A 24,014-nucleotide genomic window follows, 5' to 3' on the forward strand; every position below is an offset into this window, starting at 1 on the left:
TAACTTATTGATGTGTATGTATGTATGTATGTATGTATTGTATGTATGTATGTATGTATTGTATGTATGCATCTGTGTAAGTGCATGTCTTGTCTGTGGAGTTAGAAGAAAGCACTGGCTCCCCTGGAACTGGAGTTGCAGGCAGTTGAAAGCCACCTGACATGGTAACCAAACTCTGACCCTCTGAAAGAACAGTGAGTGTTCTTAATAATCCCCCGACACAGGGTTTCTCTGTGTAGCTCTGGCTGTCCTAGGACTCTCTTTGTTTGCACTAGGCTCCTCTCAAAAAAGGGGATGGAGTGGGACAAAGGTGAGCTCTCAGGTTGCTACCAAAAGTAGGATCATTGCCAGGCCACTCTGCTGGGGCTTAGCTTGGGTAAGGGAGAGATACCCTCCCCAACTTCTTGGCCCTCCCAGAGGAGAGCCAGCCCTACCCTTGCTGAATGAAGCATTGGGTGAGCTAGCTTGGGCAGAGCTGGAGAGCCCATCCTGGTGGTGTGGGTGCAGGAAAAGAACTAGCTGGCGAACCAACTCAGATACCACCCAGCCCAGATCCAGGGCTTCATAGGATATGAAGAAGCAGGGAGATGGTTGGGGATATGGGGTGTATGATCTAAAATTCATAAAGAATCAATTTAAAAGTCAGGTCAAGATAACTTGCCAGGTAGAAAGTAAAGGGCTAGGCATCACGGCACTTGTCAATAATCCCATCACCTGGAAGGCAGATACAGGCAGATCTTCGTAAGTTCAAAACCAACCTGATTACCAGGGTGAATTCTAGGCCTGACAGGCATAGAGAGCCTGTCTTAAGTAAGTAAGACACAGAATCCCAGAACTTGGGAGGCTGAGGCAGAGAATTACCATGAGCTTGAGGTCAGCCAGGCCTATACTGAAAAATTTTTGTCTCAAATGAACCAAAAATAAACAAAAAAGATGTTTTAACTATTTAAAAATGAAAACATTACTATCACTAGGCACCTACTGGTCCTCCGTGTACCTCATAGGATGTTTAATGGGCTCAACTACAGCCTCGCACTTGACATGCAGAATAACATCTGGAAGGCACGGAGTCCAACTTACACAGCTCTCCAGTAAAAACAAACCTCACTGTGCAAACATAAGAGTAGTTAGAAATGCCGTGTTTTACAGAAGAGGCAGTTATTTGGCATTAAAATAGACAAATTTTGGCTTCCCCAAATAGCTGGGCATTAGCAACGTGATTTTCAAATGGAAACAGAGAGTGTGAGACACTCACACACATCTGGCCTGACTCAGCAATTTAAAAAGCCTACATAGGGTTTATGCAGTGGTGGCATGTGACTTTAATCCCAGCACTCACCAGGCAGAGGCAGGCGGATCTCTGTGAGTCTGAGGCCAGCCTGGTCTATAGAGTAAGTTCCAGGACAGACAAGGCTACACGTAGAAACTCTGTCTCAAAAAACCTAACTAACTATCTGACAGAAAAGTATAGTGCCCATGTAGGCCTCAGTTTATACTGATCTGCAAAGCAAAACAGTAAGAAAAGGCCATCCAAGTTACCATGTTCTACAGAACAGGACATCTATGGACCACTGAAGTCTTCATAGCCACATGTCACAGGTAAGGCCAACTGGCCAAGCAGGACCCAGAGCAGGTTTTCTGTAAGGGCCTACAGAACTCTGTCAAGAGCTGGAAATCACCTTTTAGATTCTCACACATACACAAGAGAAAGTCAACCAGGAAGTCCCTATACACCCAGCACACAACTCCTGGCAGGCTACTATTTTTTTTTTAATTTTTATTTATTTTTAATGACTTGTTTATTTATTTCATGTATGTGAGTGCACTGTCGCTACCTTCAGACACACCAGAAGAGGGCATCGAATCTCATTACAGATGGTTGTGATCCACCATGTAGTTGCTGGGGATTTGAACTCGGGACCTCTGGAAGAGCAGTCAGTGCTCTTAACCGCTGAGCCATCTCTCCAGCCCGGCAGGCTACCTTTTGATTCATTATTTAAGCAATTTAAAACAGAGTCTAACTATGTAGCTTTGGGTGGTCTAGAACTCTCTATGTAGATGAGGCTAGCTAGCTTCTGCCTCCCACACACTGGGAGTAAAGGTGTATGCCACCACGTCCAGGTTGCCTTTTATCTTTTCAAACAATCCTGCATATGTGGCAGGTACATGTGTGTATGTATGAGGGGAGTCGTGTGCATATATGAGGGGTGGCATGTGTACAGGCTGGAGGTCAAAGTTGGGGTGTCTGCTATTACTCTATGTTTTTTAAAGATTTAGTTTGATTATTAATGTGGGGGCATGTGGCACTTGAACATGAGAGGCCACAGGCATTAGATCCCTCGGAAGCTGGATCGTAGGTAGTTGCTAGTTGCCCAATGAGGGTGGTGGGAACCAAACTCAGGTGCTCTGGAAGAGCAGCCAGCACTCTTACCAACTGAACCATCTCTCCAGCCCCTAAGTTTTCATCTCATTTTTTGAGACAGGGTCTGTCATTGAACCTGAAGCTTAGCAACTCATTTACGAGTGGCTGGCCAGACAAACTCTGGGATCTTCTGTTGCTGTCTCCCAGAGAGTGCCCCTGCTCCTGGCCTCTGGAATGGGTCCTTAAGATCCACACTTAGAGCCAATGGGTGGTGGCCGATGGCGCACACCTTTGATTCCAGCCACTCAGGAGGCAAAGACAGGCAGAGACTCTGAGTTTGGGGTTAACCTGGTCTACAAAATGATATAGAGCCAGAGCTATCCCTCCCTATCTTTGTGAATTGGGGATTGAACCTGAGGTAGAGCACATTCCAACCTCATGCCTGCTTGGAATGTGCTCTCCCTCCAAGTAACACTCGCCAGTCCTTTGCTTTTACAACAGGGTCTTGCACTCTCTCTCCAGCCTAGGCTAGGCATTTGTGATCTTCCTGTCTCAGTCTCCCAAGGGGCTGCAAGCATAGGCGTATGCTATCATGTTACCCTGGTAAAAGGAAACCAAACTTCAGCTTGCCAGGGGGATGGGTTATGTGTGGAAAGGCAGGAGGCTCATCGCCACCACAGAGGCTGCCACTGCTGGGTGCACATTCCCTTTGATGCTTTCAGGCAGGCAGAGGCTCTATCACTGCCAAGGTCACTCAGCAGGCGGAGACCAGAGCCTGGACCCAAACCCAGGCTGACCTCCAAAGCCCCTCTGTCTTAGGCATTGGTCTTCTGTGGCCCTGTCACCATGCAGCTAGACTGTTCTTCCCAACTCCAAGAGGTGAAAGACTGACAAGAGTCCAACACCTCTGCTGGTAACTCGAGGTATCAGGGGAGAAACTCTGTTGAGTGGTTGACGATCCCTCTTGTATTTTTTAACACACCTTAGAAAAACAAAGAACAGATTGATTTAAATGGTTTTATTAAAAACTGTACCACTTGATGGGTGGGAAGATATTTACACATGTATACATATAAAGAACCAAAAAAAAAAAAAAAAAAAAGCCAAATATTATATACAGGTTAAAAAACAATGGTCCCATTCTTTTCCTTAAGGCAGAAAGCCCAGACCCCAGGCCAACCAAACTGGGGGTGAAGGAAATGCTACATCTCACTGGGTCTCCCCCATGTCAGTTCCTGTGGACCCAGAGATGGGGTGGACATCAGACCGCTGTAGAGAGGGCAGTGTGAGCCAGGGGCCACATATCTCAGCACCTTGGCCAAAGCTGGGCACATATGGAGGAGCCCTGCTTTGTTCTGCTGTTCCCTTGAGGCTCCGTCCCCTAGGTCTGCAGCCCACAGGGGTCCTAGGAAACTTTATGTGCCTGTGGCTTCATCCTGTATTCCCCTGGGTCCAACCAGGGTATCAGCTAGGATAGTGCACCTCCAAAAGTCCTTCAGAGAGGTGAGATTTGTTCCACTGGGGGAAGTGGTCACAGTACTGGTTCCCCCAGATCCTGCAGAGCCGTGAAAGATGATGTCTTTTGTTACTCCATGCACCCGAACCCCACTCCCTATCAAGGTCTCAGAAAGGAAAGCTCTCGCCAGAATATTTTCCTCACTGACCAGGACGGTCATAGTGACTTCACTGCTTAGTTCCTGGAAAGCCAGGGGCAGACAGGAGCCTTGGCCAGACTGTCCCCAACACCCACTCCCTGCCATGCTCAGGGTTGGGCTTGGGTTTCGTGGCTGGAGCAGTAAGGCAGGCCAGCTGGGCCTCTCTGGGCCCTGAAAACAAGCTCTGCCGCATAGCTCTGGACACAGCCCATCCCCTGGGGCCTAAAGGAGGTCACCGGGAGGTGATCTTTTTCCACCTCTGATTGAGCAAGACAAGGCCACTGGGGACAACTGAACAGCACAGCCAAACTTTGAAACAGAGAGACAGGGCCAGGCAGAGTGCCCACCCCGCCCCCCTCCTGTCTACCACCCCAGCTTCCCCGGGGAGGTCGGGGATTGGACTGGGGGGGATGTTCCCCTCCAGATCTGTTCAGCGGCTTTTAGAAATGCCTCCTGGGGATTGTGAATTAGGAGAGCAGTTTGGTCCCTGAATGTGGGGCTTCTGTTCCTCTAGGACATTTCTACACTGAGTTTTTTCCAGCCCCTCTCCCACCCCCATCCTCAGCACACCACAAAAGCCCGCTGCCTTCAGCTGGTTACAGGTCACCACACAGGTCAGACCTTCCCTCCCTCTGAATCTGAATCTCCACTCTTCACTAGAGACAGCCAGGCTCCTGGAGTTGGGGAGCGGCAAAAGGGAGGGGCTTTCCTGAGGCAGGACTGGGAGACCATAAAGCCAATTCACCAGGCAGAGATCACTGGCCAATTAAAGCAACCAGCCAGGGGGAACCTCTTGCCTCCTTGTGCTGGATTGCCAGCTGCCTCCTAGAGCTTGGGGGTGGGGGGTGGGGGTAGGGCTGGAGGGTGGGAGCATATTTTTATTTATTTATATTTTACAGTCCTGGGATCTATCCAAGGGTCTCTTGACTAACAGGCAAGCCCTTTATCATTAAGCTTCAACTCCAGCCTGGATTCAGGTTGGAGGAAGATAAAAGAGGGTTTAAGTTTCACCCTGGCTTGCCCAAGTTAGTGAGTCTGGTCCTGGCTTAGCCTAAAGTGGAGAGAGTGAATTCTGACCAGCTTCTGTCTGGTCCCAGGCTCAATGTTCAGGTCAAACTCTGGGCTCAGTTCTCAGGTCACAGGGTACCCAGCCTGTACCTGGTAAGGCTGCTGAAGCTGACAGCTATGCCTTAGCACCGATGTAAAGTCTACTAAGTCACGTTAAAGGTGATGTACAAGGTTCTGAATGGGAAGGGGCACACATGTACCACCAAGCACATTCCAGAAGCCTGTTTGTCATAGCCTTGATCCAGGAAAGGGGAAGACCACATATGTCCCACACACATCTAAACTGCAGAGGGGGTGGGATGCAGGAAGGCTGGGCTTCACAATAATCTGTGTGCCTTGGAACCAGCCTTCATATTCATCACTTGGGTCCCCTGTCCTTGCAAAACAGGAACCCACTTTCTTAGCAGACAAACCATGGTATACACCCTGAGAAAATGATTGTGGCCAAGAAGAGGTAATATCTCCAGGTCATCCGAGCAGAAATACACAAAGGCTTAGACACACGCTTTAAGGTCTTCCTCAGGACCACTGACAGCACACACAGTACCTTTGTGCAAATTAGGAAAGACATCCCTAACTCTGGGCAAATTGCACATCAGGATGTGCAGCCTAGAGAGCAGAGCACAGGCTGGACCTCAGCCGTCGTGAGCCCCCTCTGTAGGTAACCTTGTGCAGTGAGATACCTACCCAACTATAACCCAGGAGATCAGGTACCCTCCTACGGTACTGAAACCACCCCCTCTCTGCAGAAATCAGAGTCACTGGGCTTGTTCAATTTGAGTCTACTCTGAGTTTCTCCTCCAAGTTCCTCGAATAACCCTCTGATCTTCTTTTCTCAGGGAAGCCATCTTTTCTTTGAGCCTTGGCTCATCTTCAGTTTAGCACCAATGTCTTTATGTACATAAGAATTAGGACTTAATTCGTAAGATCGGCTGCTCTTCGTTCCCTGGGTGCTGCAGCAGGGAGAGATGAGGAAGGTCGGAGGCAGCTGAGGTCCTGCTGGGTTCTAGAACTCTCCCTTCTGGCCTAGCTGAAAGCTAAAGGCAGATTCGAGATGTGTCAGTCAGCTCTGCAGGTGCCACATTCTACACATCCACCCTACTTCCAAAGTCACTTTTCGAGCTGACAAAGCCACTGTCCTAGCCTCTTCCGGTATCCCGCTAGGTACAGAAAAGGAATGGGGGTCAGGGGGAGGAGGTGCATGTTTCCAAGGAAACCAAGAGGTCTAGGATTCTCCTGGGACCGATTTATCAGTGGGATGGCTACTTGGTTCCCACGCCCCCAGCGAGCCCACCCCATCTCGAAGCGCTGCTGCCGAGCTGGATGCAGTCCAATCCAGTCCAGCCATTGGCAGGGTCTTTGGAGAACAGAGCTGACAAAGGCACAGGCCGCTGGTACGACAGCATGGTGACTGGCTACTTGGCTCCCACATGGTTGATACCCAGGCAGCAAAGGTGGCAGTAGTTTGCATTCCTGGGACCAATCAAGGGGCTTCCGTGTAGGACCAAGTCAGACTTGAAGCCTATCAAGTTTGATTCATTTTGTGGCACCTTTGAGGGGTTCTAGGTGAAGTCCAACCCTCCCTGAGGTCTTCTGGAGGTTGACAGAGTCTGAGTAAGAATCCCTGAGCCCATGAGGTGGGCACTGGCTGTGCCAAGTGGGAACCCCAGATGTAAAGCTGGCTAGCCAAGGCACAGCTGTTCTTAGCCAGGAAGCTCCCAGGCAAGATCCTGGTGGGTTAGTCATGATTCCGTCAGGCACAATGGAAGGCTGACTCGTCTGATGGTACTGGGAGCCGACCCTGACTCAACCAGCTCCGGTAGCAAGCCTTAGTCCACTTCCTGGAGAACATCACCAACCGGTCATCTTCAGAGCCTCAGGAACTCTACCAGCAGACACAGCTGCCTCCCCTTCAACAGTGTTTGACAAAGGCCCCCATCCCCAGTAGAGGTTCTGAACGGGGAAAGACGATCCCACTGGGGTATGTAATATGTACACATGGAAAGAAAATTAAGAATAACAAAACTTGACAAGACAGTATCTGTCCTCCCAGAATGTCTTTCCAGACTGCATTCCCGGTGATCCATCCGACAAGGGCAGCTCAGCCTCACCAGGGACCTACCCCTTCCCTGTTTTCTTGTCTGTTCAAGGCCAGGTTTTGAAGGAAGAGGAAGACCTGCCACCATGCTCGGTCTCGGTTCTGCTGGTGCTGTAAGGGAAAGAGATGACTGTTAGGTGCCAGCCACCAGCTTAGACCACAGGCTCCCACTGCCGGATCTCAGGATGGCACCAGTGAGCTACCCAGCACACTACGGGAGAACGGACAAAGCGTCAGAGACAACTGCAGTTTGGACATCAAAACCACCACGCTGGGCTGTGTGCACTGTGCACAAGAGGGTCAGACTTTCTCCCTTGCTTGCAGGATTTTTCCAGAGTTTAGCCAAGTACTGCTTTTAATCAGATTGGCTCCTGAGGGCCACCCCCCCCAACTTTAGCTGCATGAACAACAATCTTGCTTGAGCGAGAAAGACAAGAAGTCCCTCCCTCTCCCTCATTCCAAAGGAATACAGAGAACAAGAGAGGGAAGGGGAGGGGGAGCCTCCATCTGCAAGTGATTTGACACTGTGAAGGTCAAAGGGTTAATCTTCAATTTAAACCACACTGCTGAGGCAGCAAAAATCTGATTTCATCCAGTACAAACACACACACACACACACACACACACACACACACTTGTGTGAGAGCCCGCCCTCTCCCCACTTCAGCATCCCCAGCTCTGGGCTGCCCTTTTTATAGCTGCTTTTGACAGTAAGCCATAAATAATCCCTCTTGGAGTGCTTTCCTACTGACTGGAGCCAATTAAACGTTAAGCAAGAACACACTTGAAAACAAAACAAAAACAAAGAATGCACACCAGCTCTGGAGGTTATCCCAGGTCCTACCATTAGGCTGGGAAGCTAGGGGGGCAAAGTTCAGAGGTCAGAAGCACAAAGGTTTCTGGCTGGTGTCCTGTCTATACAGGTACCAGAGGCCAGCAAAGGCCTGAAGGGGACAAGAGAGTCCTGGAAGAGGCAGTCTTTGTTCTCTCCTTGTCCATCAGGGGAGGAGGACAGGCTGGGGCCTCTCCATGGGGTTCTTAGTGGACAGGGGAATAAAACCTTGTGAGCAGAGAGGAGGGTGGTGCAGGCTGGATTGGGATTCCTTCAGTGGTTCAGTCAGCAAGCAAGTTTATGTGAAGTGTCCAGGAGGCAGGGGGGGCCATCCCTCAGGCAGTCTTTAACCACAACCCCTGTTTAATCAGCTCCTGCCAAGCAACGCCTCCCCACACGGGAGAAGAGTAAGACAAGCAGGTCATACTCCCAGGTTTCCTAAACTCCTGCAGCTTTGAAGTTCCATCCAGCCCTGGGTTTCCCCAGGGAACCAAGCCCACTGTGGGTCCCCTCCCCTCTTGTCCTCAGCCACAAAAAGAAATATAGTGTCTAACTGAGGTTGACACGGACTACCCCACAGCCAGGGCAATGGCAGAGGGGACTGTGGTGGCTAGGTGTGTAGGCGAAGTGAGGTGTAAGGGAAGGGAATGTGCCAAGAAGCCTGGCAGAAGGGTTGAGGAGACTGATGACTTCCTCATGTTTTGTAAACAAAGATGAGCCCAAAAAAAGGGGGGGGGGGAACACCGACTTAACAAGAGTTGTTTCCAGTAGATTCCAGTAGAGCAGCCTGAACTTCAGCTGCAAAGCTTGACAGCTGGGAGAACCGTCCCTCCACACCTGCTGTCTACAACAGGTGCAAAGGTCATGAGTGGAACGGGAGACCCCAGGAAGAGACAGGTCCCAGGGGAGGCCAGTCTGCTGGCATTGGGAATCTTATCCCCTCAGGTACCTGTTTGGGGGGTGGGGGGGACAGTGACTGGCAACAGGAATAGAAACAGACTGTAGTGGTTCCCATACTGAGCACTCTCCATTCCTGCTTCTTGACCTGCGGTTCCCCAGGACGACTGGAACTGCTGGCCCGTTGAGCCGGAGCGTGCATTTTCAACAAGATCCCCGGAATTCTGCGGTACAGTCCGAGATCAAAAGGCATTCTCCTATTTATGGAAAAGTCCATCACCTACCTCCCCCGACCCTACGAGATGGGTCCATATTATCACGACCACCTCAGATGAGATACTGAAGATCTAATCCAGCCATCAGATGGCTAGTAAGTAGCCGGGACTGGCTAGAACACAGAGCAGTGTCCCTGCCTGTGGTCACTGGACATGAACTACCACCGGTCATCACTCTTTGTGCCCAAGAAGGTTCTCCAAATCAGCTTAGTGGCCAAGGAAGGATGCACCAATTCCATCTCCATGTGCCTTGGATCTCCCAAATTCTACCAACGGAGGTCATTTGCTACTGCGAGGGGAGCTACCTGGGCCCCCAAGGTCCTCCGGAAGTAAGGCAAGGCAGCAATCTGATCCCATCTTTCGACAGAATTTAGCAGCAGAAAAGCCTTTGAGCTGCTGAGTGGCCGAAGGCTTGCCAGGGGCAGGGCAAACGTGGAGCACACAGTGAGGCACACAGGCCAGTCTGATACTACACAGCACCAGGCCTCTGTGGTGGGCTAGAAAGAAAGCACTAAAGGAGGGACTTAGAGCTTCGGATCAGGAACCAGAGAGCCTGGCTTTAGGCTGGCTCCCCCACAGTTTGTAAGGCAAACGCTGGTGTTATAACAGATATATGACTTCTAAACTAAACCCAACTATGTCGCAAGACAGTGTTCGGGCTCCACCCATGCCAACAGGGTCAGAATATCCAGAGAAGGGGTCCCGGAGAGTATATACTAAACAAGCTCCATGAGGAACAGTTTAAAAATCAGAAGAAGCGCGCAGGCTAGATAGCTCAGTGATTAGGAGTGCGTACTGCTCTCAAAGAAAACCCATTTGGTTCCCAGCACCCACAACAGTGGCTCACAACCACCTGTAATTCCAGCTCCAGGGGACCTGATGCTCCGGTCTCCACGGATACCTGTGCTCACGTGCACATAACCCCACACAGACACAAACACAAGCATATAATTAATGAAAAAATAAATACTTTCTTTTAAATCAGAGGGGGGCTGGGTTGTAGCTCAAAGGAAGAGCATTTGCCTAGCACACATAGAGGCCCTGAGTTCAATCCCCGGAGCTACGGCAAAAACAAAAGGAAGTCAGAAAGAAAGATCAGAAGGGTTAAAAAAAAATACATTCGATATTTAAATAATAAAAGCAACACATTATTCATTGTAGAAATATCATAAAATGTAAGAAATTACAGAGGAGAATATAAAAGCCAGTCCATGATCCTACAGCCTAGAAGAAAAAAACACTTCAAAACCTGGCACTTCTTTGGAGCCTTTTGACCTCTTTCCGTTAAACCAGTGTCTTGCCCTGGTGGCTGAGCCAAAGCTGGCTGCCCAGGTGTCTGTGCAACAGCCAGGCCACAGGCAGGCTTTTGGAAACCATGGAGGTACTTTCCACACCAAAGAGTTTGTGACCACAACTGCCTTCAGGAGTACAACACAGTGCCAAAGGCTGAGTCCTGTCGACTGTCGCAGCGGTGCTTAGGCAGGCCTGGGCTCTATCCCCGGACCCTGAGCATTCTCCCAGGGCATTATAAGCCTAGCCTGAAATATTGTGCTTAGGTCTACCCTGCACCCCCTAAAATAGAAAGCAAGCTCCCACACACCAAGAGTCAAGATCGCAAGGAAGGACAATAAACAAAATATTTCTACAAGTCAAACAAAAGAGACTGATGAGAAGGGGAAGAAATGGGACTCGAAAGGAGGCGAGGGAGAGACTGCCAAGGACGGAAATCTGCCTCCCCCAAACAGGATGAAGGACACAAAGACAGCGGAACAGCAGACAGCACTTGTCCCTCCAAAGGAGAGAAGGAAGGGGGACCAGGAAAGACTGCCGGGCTCTGGGTCTCAGGCACCTAGCATACAATCTGCGGTCACTGAAGGCAAACCCCTGGAACAGGGCCCAGCTCTCCCTGATGGGCATAGATGCCTCCAGCTGGAAGTTCCCAGAAACCGCAGCATAGGGACCCAGAAATGAGAGACTGGGAATAAGGGATGAAGCACTTACCCCAAAGCACCCCTATCCCCACCCCGATTCACAGAGCTTTAGACCCAAGAATGGAGGGAAAGAACAGACACTGCTCAAGGGGACTGACTCCATGACTCAGAGGATAAAGGTGCTTGCCACCAGGCCTTATGATCCGAGTTCAATTCCTAGAACCCATAGCGCATGACAGCAACATGCCTTTAATCCCAGCACTCAGGAGGCAGAGGCAGGCAGATCTTTGTCAGCTTGGTTCACATGACAAGTTCCAGGCCACTCAGGGCTACGTAGTGAGACCCTGTCTCAAAAAAACAAAAAACAAAAAAACAAAAAAAAAAAACAAAACAAACAAACAAACAAAAAAAAAAACAAAAAACAAATGTTTAGAAAAGAGAGCATGAGTAACCCCAGAACCGTCCGGGTCAAACTCTCTTCCTGTTGTGACAGGGGAAGGGCAAGTGTTTAAATGCCCACTGTGAACTAAACACTACAACTGAACCTTTGGCCACTTATCCTGTGCAGTAGGGAGGCTGGAAGACATACTGTGGCTTCTCAACCAATGCACATAGTCTGACTATAGACGTAAGTCCTGCGAGATAACCCAGGTGTCTAAGACCAGGAATACCTGAAGTCTGCCCAGGTGAAGAGATAGCCTTTAAGTGACAGATTCAGCCTCTTGTCCTGGGAGAGGGAAGGAGAGAAAAGGAGCTCAATCTAGCTGGCAGTATCTGACACAGCTAGGTTACACAAATCAAATCTGTTTGGTCCCTCAGGGCCCATGCATTAAGCACAAAGCATGGCCCCTGGTTCTCCCCGGATAAGAATCTCCCTTTGCCTCTCCCTGTTCAGATTCAATTCCTGTCCTCTGGGAGATTCATGTGTCACCAGCGTTCCAGAAACCCCTTCGGCTAAGTCACCCAAAGAATCAGAAAGAAGAGGTTTCAAAAGATCTAACACTTGAAAAGCAAATTTACCAAACAGCAATTTGTACCACGCCGGACTCTGTGTTTTTGTCATAGGACAGGCAGGTATTACCAACCCCATTCTACAGATGGGGAAGCAGGGTCTCAAAAGAAAAAAAAAAATCATCCTAAACAAGTTTGATGAGTTACTCAATCCCTGACTTCTGAATCCCAAGGTAGTCTTCTTAAAAAATGAAGTAAGAGGGGGAAGGAGAAAGGGAGGAAGGAAGGGAAGCCCGGAGAGGTTAATAGCACTTGCTGATCTTACAGAGGACCTAGGTTCAATTCCCAGCACCTATAAGATGGCTCATTACCAGCTTCGGGGGAGTTGCTGCCCTCTTCTGGCCTCTGAGGGTAGTAAGCATCTGCAGCCAAGTGCTGCTTAGACATTACTCAGGCGAGCACCTATACAGGTTGATACAAGAACCGTGTTTATTTATTTACAGTGCTGGGGGGTCAAACTTGCCTTGGGCATGCTCTGAGCGGTCTCTCCAACCCTATAAAGCATTTCTTTCCTTAATATAGTGTGGTGTCAGCCAGGCATGGTGGCTAGCACCTTTAGTCCCAGCACTCAAGAGGCAGAGGCAGGCAGATCACTGAGTACAGGGCCAGCCTAGTCTACAGAGCAAGTTCCAGGACAACCAGGGCTGTACAGGGAAACCCTGTCTTGAAAAAAAAAATTGCACTGTTTAATCACATTATGCAAATACTATTATCCCCGCCAGGAGAATTGCTCCCCCAATAGCTTAAAGACATTGTTTCCAGATCGTTAACTATTCAGAAAGGGTGATATGGCCCAGAGAGAGAGAGAGAGAGAGAGAGAGAGAGAGAGAGAGAGAGAGAGAGAGAGAGAGAGAGAGAAGAAACCTTTCAGAGAAAAAGCTAACAGAGATCAAAAGGAACTAAAGACTGGTCTGAAATTAGGACCTTAGAGCATGGTTTGAAACCACCCTCATTTACTTCAAAATGCAGAATTGCATGGTCTATACCACAAAGGGCTCTGCACACTGACCTCTCTCATTCTCCCATCACACTGTAAAACTACCCAGGCCAAGGCTGGGGGAAAAAGCCTGTGGCTGAGAGCAGGGACAGTGATTAAAGCAACCTTAGGAAAATTCCACCCTCTAGAAGTTGGGGAGATGTTTTTGTTGAAGCCACTGAAGTTCTATGGAGCCCAGGGAGCTAAGAGTTATAAGAGGACACAAAGGCGGTTTGGGTATAACCTTGTTCTCAGTGATTTTATAGACTAACGAAGAAGAAATTGAGAGAACAGCATTAAGTATTATATGAATCAGATCGGTTAGGGTGTTAAGTGACAGCTCCATCGTATCCTTGCCTTTGAGCATGTGTTTGCCAAGAAACAGGAATGGGGAGGTAAAAATATTGTTTTAGAATCAGTCGTCACAGCCCTGAGTTCAGCTACTTCCAGAGTAACGTAGGCATGTTGCTTTGCTTCTGGGAGCCTGTTTTCTATAGAACAGGAACAATGGGTCTGGACGTTCAAGGCCGCTCTGCTCATTATGTGCAAAGCTGTACATTTGTCCCTGGGCCTGGTGGCAGCCCTAAGCAGCATGAACACATTCTCACAAGCCTGCCCCTGCCCCAGCAAGCACCACCTCCCGCGCAGACAGCAGTCCTTGGGACAGCCCAGCCTTCCTGTTTTGAGACTGGTCCCAGTAGCCAGAGGCAGCTGAGCTCAGGTTTCAAGGCTTTCAAACTAACTTGGGGTCTGACACCCAGAGGGTCATCCAGGGACCCAGTGAGCCACTGCCCAGACGCTCCAAGATTGGCAACAGAGCAAAGTGAGAAAGGAAAGAAAGACTCCTCGCCAAGGGCTTTCTCAGCACAGGCAGCGGTGCTCAAAGGATCTGAGAGCTGCCAAAACAAAGCCCATCACTTCTCCAAGGAAGAAAGGACAGCCTAGAACAGCCACTTCTTGGCTGGAGGTGACAGGGCTTCCTCTGACACAACTGGAAGTCACTGGATTTGGCCACTGGAGGTCAAGTGGCCAGGCAGGAGACAGCGCTGCTGTGGGACCCAACGGATGTCCCTGCCTCCATAGGCAGGAAGTAGAAACTCCTGACCCTCCCTTACCCAACTCCCTCAGGGTGTTTCAGTTTCCTCGTCTCAGACCAGCTTTGGGAGACCACTGGGCAAGTTCTGAAGAGCTCTGGAGGGAAGTGTGTCAGTTAATGAGGAGGGAGAGAGTGAGGAGAGCAGGAGAGGCAGTGCTGTTGCCAACACACTACAACTACTATGGAGAATGAAGCCCCAGGCTCACTCTCAACTTGGGGCCTTGGCAGCTGGCTTCTTTTCTCCATGGGGTCAGTGTGCTGGACAGGACAAGACAGACTGGGCAAAGATAAAGGTTGGAACCCTCCCCTCCTCACACAAGCAGACTGTTCTTGCTTTGGTCCTGGAATGTGCCCTCCTGGCTTGCCAGGCCTGGATCAGAAGACAAACCAGGCACTTTTCCTTATTCTTCTTTGTACTTCCTCCCATCCTGTCTTCCCACCACCTCCCCCAACCCTGAGTAGACACCAAAGCTAACTCCCATCCCCGCGGCCAGTCTCGGTGGGCAGAGAGGGGTGAACTGCCCGGAACTAGAAGGCCTTCTGTTGGAAGAAAGAACAGTCAGGTGCAGCGTGTGTGGGGAACTCGGCCTCCAGTCTGCCACACTGATGACTCAGAAGCCAAATATAGCAAGGGATATAAACAGAGCCAGCCACAGAGCAAACACAGGGCCCCTAAGCTCCAGCACAGACTCACGAACACTGAGCCTTCAGTGACCCCCCTCCCCCAGCCCCTCTCTTCCCCCAGCAATGTCCTGCATACACCTCCTACTCCTGGAACAGAAGATGGCTTCTCAGGGACACCTCTCACTCTAGCACAGACCTCTGGGGCCCCTGCACCAGGCTGATGTCACTAGAGCCTGTGTGGCCTCATCAGCCATGGTCTCTGCTCCAGAAAGCTACTCGCCAACACGGAGAGTGCCCTAAAGATCAGGAAGCAGTCAGGAACTCCCAGAATAAAAGATCTAGTATGCTGGGTAGAAAAGCTGCTAGGTGATGAACCGTGCAAACACCATCCTGGATACAGCTGCCAAAAGAGCTCCCCAGGAATTACCAAGTCTGGTCCAAGCAAAATCCCCAAATTCATTGTGTATGTGTGTACACACTAGGCAAACTTTCCACCACTGATCCATATATCTTTGTTTACTTTTGGAGACAGAACTTAACAAGTTGCCCAGGTGGTCCTTGAACTTGTACTTTTCCTGCCTTAGTCCATCCAGCCTTGCTAGTAGCATGTGTTCAACTCTCCAAGCTACCACAGTTTCTTGGTTTTGTTTCTTGCAGTTCTGGGCATCAAAGCCAGGGTCTCTAGAATGCTAGGCAAGCATCTAATGCCTGCCTGAGCTACGAGCCCAGGCCAAAAGTGCTTTGTATTACGATTCCCAAAGGCCTTTCACGGCAAGCCTGCCAGGTTAGCATGGGAACCTGAGGCCGGATCAGTAAAATGATTTGCTCACAGACACAGCTGTGTAAGCGTCAGGGAAGACATTCTTCCCAGATCCGTCATCCTGCCTTTAATATTACACCTGAAGATGGTTTCACACAAAGGACTGAATGTGTCCTTAGATTTCATTTACAAAATGTCTAATTACTGTTTAGAGAATTTCTAAATCTGACTTTTATGAATGGAGACATTCCTGGTCTCCATTCCAAGTTAAAATTAAAAAGTGCACATAAAGAACTTTAGACCTCTGGTTCATTTACTCAATGGCCTACAGTAGCTACTTTTTTTTTTTTTTTTTTTTTTTTTTGAGCTTCTCAACACCACCTAGAAATATCCCTTCAGACTTGGCCACAGCAGACTTTTCCATAGGGAAAAAAACAGTTACTGACTTTTCCTAGGCCTGCAGTGGCTGGAGGAGCCACTCAGAGAGAAACAGAGGCTCAGACATCCTGACCAGGGCAGCTGTGAGTCTGTCAGGAACTGAATCTGATCCTCCCTCCTCTGCAGAGAAACTGCTGGAGCCAACCTCCCAGAACCCATCACTGCCACCAGAAAGTCACTGTCATTGAGGTAGCAAACATCCTGCAGCCTGCCCACCAAGAGGAAGAACAGAGCCTCCCCATGACCCTGCAGACAGGTGGACACACATGCAAGCTTGAAAAGGCTTTCCCCAGGGGCTGGAGAGATGGCTCAGCAGTTAAGAGCACTGACTTCCAGAGGTCCTGAGTTCAATTCCCAGCAACCACATGGTGGCTCACAACCATCCGTAATGGGATCTAATGCCCTCTTCTGGTGTGTCTGAAGACAGCTACAGTATACTTATTTATAATAAATAAATAAATCTTAAAGAAAGAAAGAAAAAAGAAAGTAAGAAAGAAAGATAGAAAGGAAAGGCTTTCCCTTAAGCTGGACACAGTGGTACCTGCCTGAAATCCCAGAACTCAGGGAGGCTAAATCCAGTTTGAGTTATGTAACAAGATCATGTGGTACATACTCAACCCCCCCCCAAAAAAAAACGACAGAGGGAGGGAAGGAGAGAGAGAAGGAGGGGAGAGGGGGAGGAAGAGAAGGAGGGAGGGAAGGAGGGGAGAGGGGGAGGGAGGGAAGGAGGGGGAAGGAGGGAAGGAGGGAGGGAAGGAGGGGAGAGGGGAAAGGAGGGAAGGAGGGAGGGAAGGAGGGGAGAAGGGGAGGGAGGAAAGGAGGGGAGAAGGGGAAGGAGGGAAGGAGGGGAGAAGGGGAGGGAGGGAAGGAGGGGAGAAGGGGAGGGAGGGAAGGAGGGGAGAAGGGGAGGGAGGGAAGGAGGGGAGAAGGGGAGGGAGGGAAGGAGGGGAGAAGGGGAGGGAGGGAAGGAAGGGAGAAGGGGAGGGAGGGAAGGAAGGGAGAAGGGGAGGGAGGGAAGGAAGGGAGAAGGGAAGGGAGGGAAGGAAGGGAGAAGGGGAAGGAGGGAAGGAGGGGAGAGGGGGAGGGAGGGAGGAAAGGAGGGAGGGAAGGAGGGGAGAGGGGGAGGGAGGGAAGAGGGGTAGGGAGGGAGGGAAGAGGGGGAGGGAGGGAGGGAAGAGGGGGTGGGAGGGAGGGAGGAAACTTTTTAACCTCTACTCATATCACCACCTGCATTAGAACCCGAGGAGCAGCCGGTGTCTGACTGATTTCTGCCTATAAATCCTTGTCTGTGACTCAAGGGGAGCTTCTCTGAACCAGCAACCGGGGAGCCGGTTGGCCTTCCACTTAGTCACACACCTCAGGAAATAGCCTACAGGTAGGTACAAGGAATATGGCCAACATAAACTAACATCCAGGACAGTTTGACACCTGCTGCCCTGGGGCCACCACTGATACACCCAATCTGCCAGCATGCCATCCCTCATCACTGTAATATCCTACATGTGCAGGAAAAGGGGACAATAACAACTGAACTCCATTACAAAGGACAAAGGGCAGCCACTTATACTCGCATGCAATTCTCCTTCCCACCTCTTGGGGGCGCTCTGGATAAGACGATAGCATCAGTCTAGAACTGACCCGTGCCCTCCAAGAAGCAGCCTTAACTTGGACAATCAGTCCATTAGCCAGTGAAGAGTAGGGAGACCTCAGGACAGGGTCTTCTGAACCTAGGTCCGGCTGTGAGGAGACCTCTAGCCTGGTTGCCAGCATGTCAGAGGTTACTAATGAACAGGGGATTATCCTGGGAAACAGCTGCTGAAAGAGGCCATACTATTGTGAATGAAGAAAGAATGCCTTCCAGACGTGATTTCAAAGAGGCTAGAGACTATGCCCACTGTGTCTTCCCACCCAGTGTCTTCCTATGTATGGACCAGACACCGTGAGTTGGGCTGAGCCATGCAAGACTGTACAGTATAATCATAGAAGGAATGGGGACCGTGGCTGGGCCACAGCAATTAGCCAGGAAGCCTTATAAGCAAGCACAGAGCCACCCTCTTTCCAAATCACTTAAGGGCTGGGAAAACCCATCAGAAATATCTGTGGCCCCAAATCCCTCTCAGATTCCCTGACACAAAACATTAGTAAACCAATAACACCCTGTGGCCTGTTTTCAGAAAACTCAGGATCAGTTCCACCCTCTCCTTCCCACAATGGAGTGTCTCTCTAGTCAAAGTTACTATTACCAATAACTATTCTAGTTATCTGAAATTGCCTATATAATCTGTGGTTATGCCTAGCCCCTGAGAGTTATTTGTTCCTGTGATCTTAACACAGACACAGACACAGACACACAGACACACAGACACACAGACACACACACACACACACACACACACTCTTCAAGGATAGGAACACAGTCCCACAGGTAGAGAGATTCTGTTCATTCCCGTCTTGTGGGTCTGCCAGGTAGCATCTGTACCAGCAAGGATCCAGCCTCAGGCCCCGCCCCTGCCTTGGCAGCCATTCAGAAAGCCAGTCTGCCTGGGAAGGGTTAAGCACCTGGGGGCCCAGCGCAGACGGTGGCTGGGCTGTCAAGCAGGACAACCTCCCATCCATGGCACAACGGGCTCCAGCACGAGCCTGCCAGCCGCCGCCTTTGTTGACGGACTCTGCCACATGCTCGGCTGACACGCGATGCTCCGCCCTGGCGGGGCTGGTGCCAGGCTGCCGGCCAAGCAAGCACCAGGCACAGCGCCCCGCCGGCCGCGGGTCTGGGGAGACTCTGAGGTACAATCTCCAGAGTCCTGTGCCTGGGTTCCCAGACAGACAGTGAGGACTGGCTCCCCAGCTGGAAAGTGTCAGGTTTCAACCGGTTCTACCACTTTCCCCCACTCAGGCCCCATCTCAGGACTGATTACTGGTTTCCCACTGTTCCTCGGCCAGGCACACCCCCAACTGCTCAGTTTCACTGCAGCCTTCTGCAAGAGGCAAGCCCGGCACTTGGGTCTGGAGAGTTTGTCAAACCAGACTGCAGGAAGCCATCCCATTGGCAGGGAGAGAGGGCAGCATCTCCCACCTCCTGTGAAGCTGAGTAGGCAGCTGGAGCTCTGAAGGACAGGCGTGTTCATCTAACCGTGCCTACCCAGACCATCGTAATCGACAATAGCCAAGACCAAAACGCTGGAAACATACCCAGAGGTCAAGTAACCCCTGGCCCTGGCTTCCCAGCCTCAACCCCCCTCCCAGCCCTCATGCCTACTTGTTGCATATGAAGACGATGGAACTGGTCTGCAATGCACTGAAGCTTTCTGGCGATCTGTACCTCTGCTCGGTGCTGAAGGAACTGTCCTTCAGGGGGCTGCTCCCCAAGGGGTGAGCTTGCAGGGAAACTGGCAGGGAGAGGAAGCCTGTAGCCAGCGTTGCCTGCGAAAACAGAGGATCCACAGCTCAGCATTTACTCCCCTTAGCTAATCTTCCCCATGTCAGCCTTTTCTGGCCAAGACCTGGAGTTACCGGTAAATCTTAGGAGAGAAGGAAGAGGAAGCAGCCTGCCTTTACCAGGGCATCCTGCCAAACTTGGACAGCTGCCCAAGAGTATAAAAGCTGGTACAAGGGCTGAGGGTGTAGCTTAGAAGTAGCTGAATACTTAGCACACTTGAACACGTGTGTGTCCACACACCTAGACGCGCACACACATGCACACACAGTTATGCTGGAAAACCAGAAAATAATATAGATCCTGCCTTCTCCTCAGCACTCCATTCCTGGTACCGTGGCATAGTGTGGGGTGCTAACACGTATGATGAACATGCCAATCTTCTGGCATTTTTTGATGCAACAACTGACCTCACCTCATGTATCTGTAGGTTGAAGCTCTTCTCTGGGATAACTCTCCAGAGTTCCTGGGTTGTGCAAAGCAGACAGAGGAAAAGCAAAACAAACAACAACCCAGAAGTGTCTTCATGTTTCTAGTACGGTTAGGGAAAGTTGGGCTCATCAAAGATCAGGGCAGCAGCAGCAAAGCGGGAGAGAAAAAACTCCTGAGGCCCTCGGAGCAGCCAAGGTGGATCACCGAATGCTGGCACCAGAACGGCCGCTGGGGGCGCCCGCCACCTCCTGCCTCCTCCCTCTTCCAGCCCGAAGCAGGCCTCATCCAGCTTCTCAGACTCCCGCCAGAACTGCTTTTCCAGAGCTGCCCCATGGGCAGTTCCCTCTGAGATTAAGTGCAACGGCTCCTCAGTCTGCTCCCGCAGACACAGCAGGATGACCTCTGAGCCTTTACCCTCCCTCCACAGGCCAGTGTGCTAAAAGAAGAAAACAGACCGAGTGTCTAATCCTGCCCTTTTGCCAGAGGAGGGCATATTTCTCATAAAACAAACCATTTAAGCCCGCAAATGAAGGGGTCTTGTCTGATTTAGCCTTGGAAACAGCCCCTCTCCTGGCACTGAGCCCAGATAGGCCCAACCTCTTTCTCCAGTTTCCCTTCCAAGCACAGAAAGTCCTAAATGGCAACTCGAAGCCACTGTCTGTCTTCGGGAATCTTTCGTATAAGAACTGGCTGAGCCTTTTCTGGAGTGGTAACAGTGACACACAGTTTAACATTCCCTTCAGCCTCACAGAAGGCACTGAGAGGATATAGGCTGTAAAAAGAGATTGCATGGACCGAGAAACCCCTCCAAGAAGAGCAGAAAGAACAATGCAATTTGCTCTATTTGGGGGGCGAGCTCAGGTGAGGAAGGTGGACAGCTCAGGAAGAGATAGCCCCGGCTGTTCCATTTGAGGAAGGAAACAGTAAAGAGCAGGTTTAGGAAGGGAAAGTCCCCTCTTTCCCCCAATCTCTAAAGTTAAGAGCACTCACCGTAAAAGAGTCTCTGGGGTTCCTCTGTCACCCCACAAGGCAGCATGACGCCCTGGCTTGGGGAAGCTGGGCTGAGGGTCTGAGTGGCCTTGTCTTCCTGGCTTATGGGCCGGAGCCCAGGACCACAGCAGTGGGTGAGAGGGAAGAGCTGAAGCCGGCTGAGGGGACAACCCAGCTGACTCTGGGCAAACAGGTCGGCAGAGAGCAAGCCCCCAGGCTGCGTTCCTGGCTCCCCATCCTCTGACTGGAACACATCATCTTCTAGCTCCTCCACACACTGAGGTGGCTCCATCTCTCCTGTCAAAGAATAGAAGCATCTGGGCTGCAGTCCTACTGAAGCCAGACCTAGGATTCACCTCCCCTCCTTCCTTGCTCTATCTTTTTATGTGAGGGAACCAAGCCAACGTCTGATGATACACTGCCAAGGGTGACGTTTACCCCCAAACTGTGGCCCCTCCATACCTCTTATCTGTACCCACTAGAGCCACCCTTCTCCCCCACCACCACCACCTCCTCTGACTTAGGCTGGTCACAAAGTTTGACACTGAGGATTGTGAGCAATAGCAGAGGTAGGATCAGGTGTTACCACTGGGTACCTGGGAAAATGGAAGCAAGCCTGGACTCTGTAAGTGACTGTGGAAGTACAGAAGGGGACAGTTACTGACTGTACACGTATACACACACACACACACACACACACACACACACACACTTTCTAAGGAGGAACCTCCCGGCTCTCATCTAAGACTGAACTCCAGGCTTAGCAGCAAAAACAAGAGCCAGAAATTGTAGAGCAGCCAGGTTCCCTCCTAACGTGCTAAGCCCCACCCTACTGCACATCTCCACCCCCTCCTTGCACAACACAACAAACAGGCTCTGTGGTGTGGTGAGTGTGTCCTGGAACCGGGGACTTAACTTAGTCACTCCAGCTGGGAGGCTGGCTTAGCTCCTGTCCAGAGGAGCAAAGCTGTCTGCCCACCACGGGTTAATCTTGAGGGTTGAATCAGCCTCTAGCAAAGGGTCCAGCTTCTTCAGATTCTCATCCACTCAGTCTCCCATTCCTGCCAGAGCTGAACCTAAGATAGGTGCAATGTGCCTCACAGAAGGAAGTGAAATTCAGCCCTCCTGCTGTGCTCTCTCTCCTTGCCTACACAGCGGGGCTGTTTCTTCTTGTTAAGTTCCTCTCTCTCTCTCTCTCTCCACCTGACAGCTCATGAAATTCTGCACTTGGGATCACCCAGCAGCTTGAACTTCCAAGCTGACTCCGTTAAAGCCCCTGGGGCAACCAGAAGCATTGACAAGCACCTGGATGGTTAAGGCAATCCAAAGACAAATTTTGTCTTCATCAGACTCTGCTGAGGATTCCAGGGAACTCTGAGGCCCCACTTCCTTGCCTTTGAAAAACAAGCCAAGTGGTTTGGGGTGGGGGGTTAAGTCTTTAAAAAAATCTCAGTTCAGTTCAGAAATCGTCCTATCCCAAATGCAAGCTCTGGAAGGTTCTTGCTTCAACCCCCAAGCCTTACCCCATCCCATCCCTTGAGTTATCTGTGGTCTTGTGCCCTCTTCCCTGGAGGATGATGCTAGCCTGCTATTGTTCCAATAGGTAAGGTGTATCTCCAGCTTATCATCAGCAGAAAATAAAGTTCCCAGATGAAAGGACCAAGAGATGTCACCTAGCAGAGCTTCTTCTGACCTCCAACCTCTTCTTTGCCGTGTGGCTATCCCAGCCAAAGTAGGGACTCTCCAGAGCCAATCACAAGCAGGAGTCATTGTCTTGGTGTTTCTTTTGAAGCCTATCACTCCCCTCCCCCTCCCAGCAAAGCCCCAAAGTTCAACCCTTGCCTAGACTGGACAGTGGGGGAGGTGCAGCCAGAGGGTGTGGTTCTGAAAACGCAGAGACCCCCCCTCAACTCCCACTCTGCACAAAAACTGCAGGTGGCTCTCCACTTGATGACCCTCGGAGGGGCTCTGGGCAAAGTCAAAAGTAAATTGAGGAAGAGGGAAGAGCCTCAGCTTCCCTGAGCTAAAGTGGTAATGTCCAGAATGATAGGAAGAGGGCACTTCCTGAGAGCACGGCCAGGGAATGCTTTATTCCTAGCAAAGGGCTTAAAGTCCGCTGGAGCCATCCCAGAACCTCGGCGCTCCAAACTAGGATGCTCAATATAAATTCCTCCTCTTCTTAGGAATCAGCACTAGCCAGATACCTTGAATTCGATAGTGGCTAAGATCTCAGAACACACGCGCACGCACTTGCACACACGCGCGCGCGCGCAGGAACACACACACACACACACACACACCTGGGTGACTCCAGGACAACGTCTCAGCCTCCGAGTCGTGATGCCAGGGCTCTGCGCCAGGGTCCAGGGTGACGAACACTCGGGGGGCTTGGCGCCCACACTCGATTGGGAAGGAGGAGGCAAACTCCAGCTGTTAAGAAGAGGAGCCTTCAGACTCCGCAGGGAGGCAAAACGCACCACAACTTACGGCCCCACCCCACAGTTACACCCGGAGGCCAGAGCGTCCCGGGAGCTTGGCAGTGGACCCCAGGATCATTTGCTCACCTACTTTCAACTCCGAATTCCAAATGCTTCCTGAAAGCCCCTCTTGGAGCAGCAACCACAAATTTGTGCTCTGCACCTCGTTCCCACATCCCTGCAACCCAATTCCCCCGTGGTCACCCCAGATGCCCGCAGTCCAAACCCTTTCCCGGGCCCCCACGCGCTGCGCGACTCCGCTCCCCACTTCCCGGAGGAGGTACGATCCAACTCCGCTTGGCCCCCGGCCGCCCGGGCGCTCACCGGGCTGTGGTGGGAGACGGTGGCGCGGGCTCGGGCAGCGACTGCTGCGGGCGTGAGCTGGCGCGGGAGGAGGCCAAGGCACACCGCGCGGTATTGTTTCCAAAATACGCCCGCTCCGGGCATCCCGCAAACAGCTGATGAGGCCCCGCCCCTCTTTGCGTCACTCCAACCCCTGACCAATGGCAAGTGGAGCTCCAAGTCTCAAGCTGGGCAGCTGCCAGGGACAGTCACCAATGTACGAACCTTCCCTTGGAAACATTATAAGGGGCCGGGCGCATTTCTGACCTCCGCCAGAAGCGCAATTGGAGCTCTGTAGAGGGTGAGGATTCGGT

At 51.0% G+C, this 24,014-nt stretch overlaps 1 protein-coding gene across 2 annotated transcripts; it reads right to left on the minus strand.

Annotated features, from left to right (window-relative positions):
• Positions 1-3,415: 3,415 nt before the first annotated feature.
• Positions 3,416-23,805, minus strand: BMF (Bcl2 modifying factor; the record flags this gene model as incomplete). Of its 2 annotated transcripts, XM_080931665.1 has the most annotated exons (5): positions 3,416-7,294; positions 19,283-19,446; positions 20,882-21,178; positions 23,182-23,311; positions 23,683-23,805. In XM_080931665.1, the coding sequence occupies 5 exons, from the start codon at positions 23,803-23,805 to the stop codon at positions 7,193-7,195; spliced, it is 816 nt and encodes a 271-aa protein (XP_080787791.1). In that variant the 3' UTR covers positions 3,416-7,192. The 2 variants fall into 2 exon arrangements, with proteins under 2 accessions (XP_080787791.1, XP_080787792.1); XM_080931666.1 differs by lacking the exons at positions 23,182-23,311; positions 23,683-23,805 and adding an exon at positions 21,478-21,522.
• Positions 23,806-24,014: the final 209 nt, after the last annotated feature.

This window comes from Micromys minutus (assembly GCF_963924665.1).
Source record: "Micromys minutus genome assembly, chromosome: 17".
Classification (NCBI taxonomy): Eukaryota; Metazoa; Chordata; class Mammalia; order Rodentia; family Muridae; genus Micromys; species Micromys minutus.